Source organism: Fusarium graminearum, chromosome 4 (genome assembly GCF_000240135.3).
Source record: "Fusarium graminearum PH-1 chromosome 4, whole genome shotgun sequence".
Taxonomy (NCBI): domain Eukaryota; kingdom Fungi; phylum Ascomycota; class Sordariomycetes; order Hypocreales; family Nectriaceae; genus Fusarium; species Fusarium graminearum.
The window spans coordinates 1-9,327 of NC_026477.1; the positions used below are offsets into that span (position 1 = coordinate 1).

The window sequence follows — 9,327 nt, forward strand, 5'->3', positions numbered from 1 at the left end:
AACCCTAACCCTAACTTTTCCCCTAACCCTAACCCTAACCCTAACCCTAACCCTAACCCTAACCCTAACCCTAACCCTAACCCTAACCCTAACCCTAACCCTAACCCTAACCCTAACCCTAACCCTAACCCTAACCCTAACCCTAACCCTAACCCTAACCCTATAAGACTAAACTATTAACTCTTAATCCTTATAAAAGCCTATTTTCCTATCTTCTATATATTAATTAGCTTAAGACTAAAAGAACTATATTATAGTCTAGGATTAATACTTTTAATTTTTAATTTATAATAGATATAAGTTAATACCTATTACCTTATATTTTAAATTAGTATATATAGATCCCTTAAAAACTTAAATAGAATTTAACTTACTAGCTATTAATAAAACCTTTTTACTTAAATATATTTAACTTACTTTATTTACTATTAAAAAATATAATACTTTACTCTCACTTAATATATAATACCTTATAACTTTATAAATATAAACTAATATAAACTAGTTTACCTATTTAGAACCCTAACTATTATATTTAAGTAAAAAAGTTTTATTAATAGCTAATAAGTTAAATACTATTTATTTAATTTTATCTTAAGGTATATATATTTAAGTATTTAAATATAATTAATAAGGTTATTATAAGATTAATATTAAGCTAATAGGATTAATACTAATTATCTTAAATTAGTGCTAATTATAAGATCTTAGCGCTAATTATATCTTCTCGCGATATTAGGTAATTGGATAAAAAATATAGGGTACATGTAATGTGACTAAGCAGTTCCGTTGGGTTATAACACGGCTCCCTTATCTAGCAGCAGTTGGACTACCTCTCGGTGGCCATTAGATAATGCAGCCTGCAAAGCGTTATTATAAGAGCCACCCTGCGCGTTAATATCGGCTCCCTTATCTAGCAGCAGTTGGATAACCTCTCGGTGGGGCCTTAATGATGCAGCCTGCAAAGCGCTGCCGTATCTGCTGCCCTGCGCATTAACGTGGGCTCCTTTATCTAGCAGCAGTTGGACCACCTCTCGGTGGCCGTTAGATGATGCAGCCTGTAAAGCGCTGCCGTATCTGCTGCCCTGCGCATTAACGTGGGCTCCTTTATCTAGCAGCAGTTGGACCACCTCTCGGTGGCCGTTAGATGATGCAGCCTGTAAAGCGCTGCCGTATCTGCTGCCCTGCGCGTTGACGTCGGCTCCCTTATCTAGCAGCAGTTGGACCACCTCTCGGTGGCCGTTAGATGATGCAGCCTGTAAAGCGTTATCATAATGGCTACCCTGCGCGTTGACGTACGCTCTCTCTACCATCAGATCTCGAAACCTCTTCGTCATAGCAAGAATAGAGGCCATAAAAGTCTCTCTGCTTGCACCGGTCTTCCAGCACGGTTTCCACAACTCTTCCACCAGTATTACAATGGCCTCAACGTAGAGTTTGTCGGATTCAGGCTGGTCCTCGAGGTATCCCAACTCGCCAGCTGGGTAAATGAATTTGCACGCCTCGGTGTTGTGAAGTTGGATAGCTCTACCCAGCTTACGAATGAGATCCTTCGGCTGGGTTTCAGGACGGCATTCCTTGTTTATGTCTTCTCGACACCTTTCCAAGATGTAATCGGTCATCATTTCAGCTTTTGTCGAAGAATTCAATACCTGGCCCATCCGATCGATAACATTGGCCGACGATTCGTCAGAAATTGTTCCGCTGTTGTTGTCCTTCGGGACCCTCCCCGAATAGTATCCTGTCCAGGCTTATCCCTCTTGGCATCACCGAATCACCATCCGAGTCCTCAACTTCATTGCGACCACTTATATCGTCTTGGAATGGCCATTTGTCTCATCCCTAGCGCCGCCCTGCAATCCTGAGAACCCGCCTTCTGTCCATCTACCGTACGACACAGTCGAATTCTCTGCATGCTCATTGCACCCAAGGATCTCAAGAATCGGGATAATGTCAAAAGTCCCGATTGATTTCGCAAGATCCTTGGGGATTTGGTGTGTGCTATTGCAGATGGACAGGTCGGCTCCATGACGGATCAATATCCTGAGGATGCTGGTCCGAGCCATTCTTACGGCAATGTGACTTGCCGTATCTCCGTACACGTCAAGTTCGTTGATTGGAACTTCTGCCTCAATGAGAGCCATGACTACGTCCATAGAACCTTTAATGACAGCACAATGAAGGGCTGTCCCGGACTTTTTGGCTTTGAGGTCTAATTTCGGCTTGTGCCGGAGAAGCACGCGGACGATATCGACATCCCCCGACAAACTCGCCGTGTGTAGAGCTGTAAGCCCTTGCTTGTCGGCGTGGTCAACGACTGCACCACGTTTTAGAAGTATTTCGCAGTTGGCGGCTGAAGCGCAGCAATGCAGCGCTGTCCTACCTTCGTAGTCGTCGGCGTGTAGAAGACCCTCATCCTTGTCGAGGAGCCACGCCGTCGCCCGACTGGACGGACCCGTCACCGACAGATGCAATGGCGTTCGACCCTTGTGGTCATATGCAGAACTTTCATCAGAAAGACCCTTGTCCGAATAGGCGTAGATGATGTTGAGGATTTGGACAGCATCCAGAGTGTCTCGTCTCGAGGCGAGTTGGGCAGCAAAGTGGACGGGAAAAGTGAGATGTCTTCGGTTGAAAGGATTTATGAAACGTATTCCTGCCAAAGAGGGTTTCGCTTGGAGTAAGGCATTGACCGTTGCTGCATCCTGGAAGTCAATGGCCCGCATCAAGGCCGTCATGCCATACTTTGAATATGCAGTGATATCAGAACGGTGGTAGAGCACTTCTATCGTCCTATTCAGCTCGTCCTGGTGACGACCATCATGCATCGCCAGCCTTTCCAATGAAGCACTAAACGCAAGAGCGATTGCATATGGGACACGTGTTTTGGGGAAAACACCCTTGCAATGATGTAACAGAAGGATGAGGATCTCGCTACAATGATACTTCACCGCTATATGTAGGGGAGTCCAACACGACCGATCATCGTTCTCGGGAAATTCACCGTCAGCATAGGCGAGGGCGCGGGGATTTGCTCCAAGCTCGAGAAGCTTCTTAACGGATTGGACACTATTGACAGATATCGCTATTGCAAGGGGGCTTCCGAGTAAGTGCAGTGGCCACTGATCATGGACGATCATTGGTCCTTTCGAAGGTGTGTCTACCAACGGAAGGAGATGTTCTGAATGGTTCTTCAGACACATATCCGCAAGGTCCTCTGATACAAAAAGGAGGTGCAAGACGTTGAAATCAATCCCGGGGAAGAGAACAGGACTCTCTCCGGCCTGTTTCAGGATGGAATCAACAGTTTGAAGATCTTTGTCCAAGTATGCCCGCCCAAGTTGAGTGGGTTTGATGGCGTTCACGGACTCACGAAGTAACTCCGCCACCTGGGCACCGTACTGGGTGCTTGAGGAAGCATCAGACTGTGGTGCCAGCAGCCCTGAAAAGGCCTTCGCAACAGTATGGCCGAGGTCTTCCGCAGTTTGGGCAAACTGGAATGCAGTCAATGTATTGCGCGAGGTTCCAAAACCAACATGATAGCACAGGGCCATCTGCCAGGTAGCGGCCGCTCTATCAAGGGTCGGGCTACTGCTGCACAGACGCTTGAGTCCGAGAAAGATCTGTTCTTCGTGTTCCCATGGGATTTCGCTGCCCGTTTCAGGACTGAACATCTGTTTTTCGGTAAGTATCTTGATGAAATAGAACGTACGTGAAATATGGAAATACCTCATAAGACCAGTTTGAACTCTCCAGATGCAATGCCAACTCTCCTTGAAACCCATGGATATCGGAGAAGCTACGTGAATGGGTTAGTACAGTAAGGGATGAGAGAGCGTGACGAGGGAGGAAGAAGCTCTATACGCACTGCCAATTTGTCATCACTGGAAGTTTTGTGAGATTTGAGACACGCTTGGTCGGATCCCATTGCATAGTCATCGGGAAAATAGCCCGAAGAACGGAACCGCGAATGTGGTGTTTGGAAAAGGGTATAGACTCTTTTGCAAGTTGAACCAACTTCGCACACTCCTCCGGGGAGAATTTGCGACTGTCTTCGGCGTCTTGTTGAGTATCCCCTAGGGCAGTGATGTATTCTTTGCCATTGAGAAACACTTCCCAGGCGAGCAAGCCGAATGCCCAAACGTCACACTTGTGCAAATCAGATTGGTCAATCGGGCAATTCTCTTGGTCGTGGACTTCGGGGGCGTTATAACTAGAACAAAAGTCGCATTAGAAGAGTCTTCAAGTAAGGCGATAGAGAGCGCAGCATACAGATAAGTTCCGCCGTATCTCGCCGACTCGGTCCCTTGTTTATCCTCTGCGCCAGCGATAATGAAGGAATGGCCAAAGTCACTCAGCTTAGCTAATGCTTTGGCTGGTCGATCCCAGGAGTGGAAGACGAGGACATTATCCATCTTTACATCTCCATGGATGATCTTGCAAGTATGCAACGCCGACAATCCGGAGGCGACATCGCCAATCAGAATCTCCTTTGCAGTCGGGAGGATTTCGGAGCCAACATGGTGAAGGTACTGACGAAGTGTACCATGGCGGGAGTATTGGACCAATAAGTATGGTAGCGGTTGCGTTCCAGACTGGTTCCATCCATAGCCAAAGACGGCGGGAATATTGGGATGGTTTCGCAGGGGTCGGTGCCGCATAACGCACAATTCGAGCACAGCTGCTTGGAGACGCCTCTTCAGCGTCGAGTCGTTTGGTGCTGCATTGATCTTCAAGTGCTTGACGGCGAGAACATTGTTCTTGATGAAGCATCGCTCCACAAGGTATGTCTCGCCTTCTCCAACAACTTCCTCCCTCTCTATCTCGTTATAACGGAAGGATGGAAGGTCCAGTGTCTTGAGAACTCGAAGGACGTCGTCGAAACCTTGGATGGTGCCACGGTTGTTGTCGGAGAAGGCAGCGCGCGTTAAGCTTGTAACTGATGTTCGGGAGAGAAAGGTGTTCCAGCTGAGGTTTGAGGCCATGGACAAGGACTCGCCCTGTGAAGATACTGTCAGCGATTGAGCTGGGGCGTGGCCTGTGGGTAGCACCGGAGTAGACGCACGACGGAACTCTGGATATGCATGACCGAGGGCTCCGACGAGCCTTGAGTTTGTCTGGATCTAAGCCAACACCGCTCTCTGGGTGAATTGGAATCGTCGAGTCACGACGGTGAGGGGTATTCGACTTGGAAGTTGATTGGGCATCAGTGGCTGAAGTTCAGCCGCAGCATCGTGTTGCCTTAGGCAGCAACATGCGCATACTAAAGCGGACGCCCGACGGTCCAACTTGCCTCCTCATTCTTGGATTCAAATCTAGCAGATCGACAAGGCTCGTGGCCTTCTGGAGAGTTCAGTATCCAATGGCAGACCCTCTCAGCATTGCTGGCTTAACGCTCGCCGTTATTGATCAAGTATGGAAGGTCAGCGAGAGGACAGCTGAACTCATCTCCAATTTCCGCAAGTTCGACAATGTAGGAATCTTGGATCAGACCCTTTATGTATGCGAGTTACTAATGGAATTTAAAGGACACGAAAACTCTTGAAAATAAAATCAGAGACGAAAACAGCCGAAACCGCGCGCTTCGACGGCTCTTGTTCGACCCCTCTCCAGTACCACTTCCTGCACCAGACTAAGTAGCCCTACTAAGGTAGACTCAGATCTACGGTAACGAAACCATGTTCGAGCAATTCGACAGCGAAGTCCAGAACCACATCCAGGTGTTCTTCGAACAAGCGACAGGAGTCATCGACGAAGCCTTCCAGATTCTCAGCCGCCGTCAGGGAAAAACGGATGCCAACAAAGATCAGCCCGAATCTTCAGGCCAATCTTACCCATCCAGCCACTTAGTGACTATACCCATGCTTACAGTCCCGGTTAGCAAGTCGTCCAGTAAGTCAAGTTCGACTGAGAACCTCTTGAAATCCGTTTCCGTCCAACGCCTACGATGGTCTCTGTTGGACAAGAAGCGCATCGAGGTCATCGTCCACAACTTCAGCGATCTCAATGCAAGAATTCATGAAAACATCAAGTTGTGGAGTCTGGCAACCTCTATGGGGATAGATCTCCAGCATCTGGAGCGCTTGAAAGAAAACAACGATGCTAAGACCCTTGGATTCGACATTGATGCGAAGTTGCACATGGTTGCAACAATGACTCAACCTATCTCCCAAACACTTGAAGTCGAAGACCCTCTGGTACGTCAAGACCTCAACAAGGTGACTACCTTTGAAGACAAGTTCGGTATATTTCACTGGGACGGAAAACCGATGCTTGTTGAGTATCGATCCTACAACCTCCAGTCTCCCGTTCCGGTGGACTTAGACCCTCGATCGAAAGACCTAGTTGACAGCCTTGCAAGTCTCCTTCACCAACCCAAGGAAATGGTTTTTAGAACTCCGAGATGTACTGGCTGGGTACGCCAGATCAACCACAATCGGGTAGCGTATATCTTTGCGGTTCCTGAAGGCGGTGAACCTGCACCAGTCAGCCTATTGAAGGCCCTGCCGCCACTCGATTCGTCATCGTCTTCCCAATTACCGACTCCATCCTTGGGACATCGGTTTCAACTTGCCCATAAATTGGCCAGGTGTATTTCGCAACTACAGTTGGTGAAATGGGTACTATTCCTAGCCTCGATCATTTGTTCATTCGTTAACATTCCCAACTTCCAAGGTTCACGAGAGCTTCCGCAGTGAGAACATACTCTTCTTCCCGCAGCCTTCGACAGAAGCAACTGCTGGTCTAGCCGAAACAAGGCTAGATTTGACTAAGCCATGGGTTCTGGGGTTCGAATTCAGTCGGCCAGAGATGTATTTCTCTCATGGACATGGAGACTATAATGCTGCGCGAGATGTCTACAGGCATCCGCGTCGGCAACAGAATCCCACTGAGCCTTTCAATAAGCTGCACGACGTATACGCTCTAGGGGTCGTGCTCCTCGAAATAGGTATGAGAACCTGCAAGCTTTCAATGATTCATTACAATTGACGAGAAAGTAGGACTCTGGCAGCCAGCGATGAGTCTTGAAAGGCATGGCTTTTCATCTGTGAAGGAACCCAAGGCCATTCAGAAGTATTTGATCAAGGTGGCTGAGAAAAGGTTGTCTTCTAAAGTTGGGGAGAAGTACCAAAAGGTCGTCTTGAAATGCTTGCGGGGTAACTTCGAAGTTGATAACGACACTAAAGAAGACACGAAGTTGCAGGTGGCTTTCAGATCACAGGTTGTCGACATTCTAGAGAAGATTGCCGATGCTATTTAGCTTATATACAAGTCATTGGAAATCAAGAATATCGGAAGCATTACCCTAAACAGAAGCTTATCCTACCTACCGGTGAGCCAGTTAGCGGTGTCGCCAAGAGCTAACATATTAGCCGGCGTAACTGAGGGCAGCTGACTAAAGCCCCTAACCCTCGTGTTACCATCACTGTTAGTTGCACCTCCAGCACTTATGCATTTTTAGGCACTGGCCATCATAGGCTTAGGCGCTTGATGCTCTATCTTGAATGGCCTTCTTATTGATGCGAATTACACAAGATTTATAGCCGGTTGTCCTTATCTCTAAATTGATCTATTTCTTATTTGTGATATTTGAGAGAATTAGTCTATCCAGTATAAGCAGGAGCTTCTATTAGTAATCGCGGACACGCTGCTCTGAGGTTCTAGCCCCACCACTCAATCTGTTGAGATTTTCACAACCCCTAAAGTCGGCGTGTCACTTCCCTATCTAGATTACGACAATGCAGCAAGGATTTCTATTGCACCTGAGATTTTAGGAACTCACCTCTTTCATCGCTTGATGTCATTCGGCCCATGATCAGCATTGAGGTCGATTCATTTCCCATGCCAGACCAAGAAATCCTTACTCCATTTATGGCCGCAGCCGCAAGGCTTTGCATCGTCATATCATGAAGCTAGCTTGCATAAATTTCGCACTCGCTACTAGAAGATCTGCACCGGGGCGGGTAGATCTAGACTAAAAGAACTCAATCTGGCGAAGGGTAGTGCAGGATATGGTGCATAATCCGACGTTTCAGCTCCCCACTTCTGACTCTTGGCTTCCGGTCCTGCCGAGATCCACAGGGTCAGGCGATATAGGCATAAGCCTTAAAATTACACTTAGCAGCCGCCCCCCCCCTTTTGTCTGATATATTTTACTACCCTGCCCTACCTGGCGCTTAATCCAGGATAGGACTGGCAGCTTCTAAAGGTGGCATATAATAATTCGGAGATAGCTATAAGTTTAAGGTTTAGGCAGCTGCAGCTTCTTACTTTATTATTAGTAGGGAGTTAAAAATATATAGCTTATCCCTCTTTATTTATACTTAGTATATTTATATATAATAATTTAATTTTTAAAAGAAGTAAAAAAAGATAAAACTATTAAAGTTAATAATAAAATTATATATAAGTTAAAAAGTAAGTTAATAGTATTATATTAAAATGCTATATAAAATAAATATAAATTAATTATATAATAGTTATATTTAACTATTAAATTATAAAGTAAAAAATTAAATTATAATTATTATATTAGTAATTATAATAATACTTATAGCTTCTTATAAAAGTCTTATAGTACTATTATAGTAACTAATTATAATACTTATATATAAATTAAATCTTAAATATATTAAATTTTATAAAAATTTATAAAAAAATTTAAAAAATAATTATAAATTAAATTTACTATTAGAAATTAATTTTATTTTTATATTTTTATATTTCTTTATTTAAATTAACTATTAATATAATATAAATTAAAATTAATAATAAATTAAAAGAAATTAATAAAATAAAAATATATAAAATAAAAATAATAAAATAAGAAAATATATAAAATAAATAAATAAATAAAATACTTAATTAAATAGAAAAATTACTTAAAAAATAAAACTATATAAAAATTATTAAAATATTTAATTAATACTTAATAGCTTTTAAAGAATTTCTATTAATAATTAAATTATTTTATATAAAAAAAATACTTATAAAAATAAACTTTTAATTAATTAAATTAATAGTTTTAATTTTAATAAATTTAATTATAATATTAAATTTTAAAAAAATAAAGTTTTTTATATTCTTTTATTTAATTATTTATATTATATTTTTATTTAATAATTATAAGTTTTTACTTTAAAGTTAATACTTTTAATAATAAAAATATATTAATTTTAATAAATACTTATTTAATTAATAATATAAGTAAATAAGCTCCTTTTTATTAGCTTTATTATTTATTTTAATATAATTTTTTATTTAAATTAAATAGTTTATTTATAAGAGTATTATAAAGAGATTAAATTATAACTAATTAGTAAATAG

At 42.9% G+C, this 9,327-nt stretch overlaps 3 protein-coding genes across 3 annotated transcripts; 1 reads left to right on the plus strand and 2 right to left on the minus strand.

The window, feature by feature from the left end:
* Positions 1–794: 794 nt before the first annotated feature.
* Positions 795–1,625, minus strand: FGSG_14027 (uncharacterized protein; the record flags this gene model as incomplete). The annotated part of the gene is made up of 1 exon (XM_011327721.1): positions 795–1,625. One exon carries the CDS (start codon positions 1,623–1,625, stop codon positions 795–797), a length of 831 nt encoding a protein of 276 aa, XP_011326023.1.
* Positions 1,626–3,249: 1,624 nt separating this feature from the next.
* On the minus strand, positions 3,250–5,086 carry FGSG_11614 (uncharacterized protein; the record flags this gene model as incomplete). Its single annotated transcript, XM_011327722.1, has 6 exons — positions 3,250–3,284; positions 3,374–3,666; positions 3,713–3,799; positions 3,869–4,213; positions 4,273–5,000; positions 5,066–5,086. The coding sequence occupies 6 exons, from the start codon at positions 5,084–5,086 to the stop codon at positions 3,250–3,252; spliced, it is 1,509 nt and encodes a 502-aa protein (XP_011326024.1).
* Positions 5,087–5,678: 592 nt separating this feature from the next.
* Positions 5,679–7,261, plus strand: FGSG_11613 (uncharacterized protein; the record flags this gene model as incomplete). The annotated part of the gene is made up of 3 exons (XM_011327723.1): positions 5,679–6,694; positions 6,864–6,949; positions 7,002–7,261. The coding sequence occupies 3 exons, from the start codon at positions 5,679–5,681 to the stop codon at positions 7,259–7,261; spliced, it is 1,362 nt and encodes a 453-aa protein (XP_011326025.1).
* Between the last annotated feature and the right edge of the window lie 2,066 nt (positions 7,262–9,327).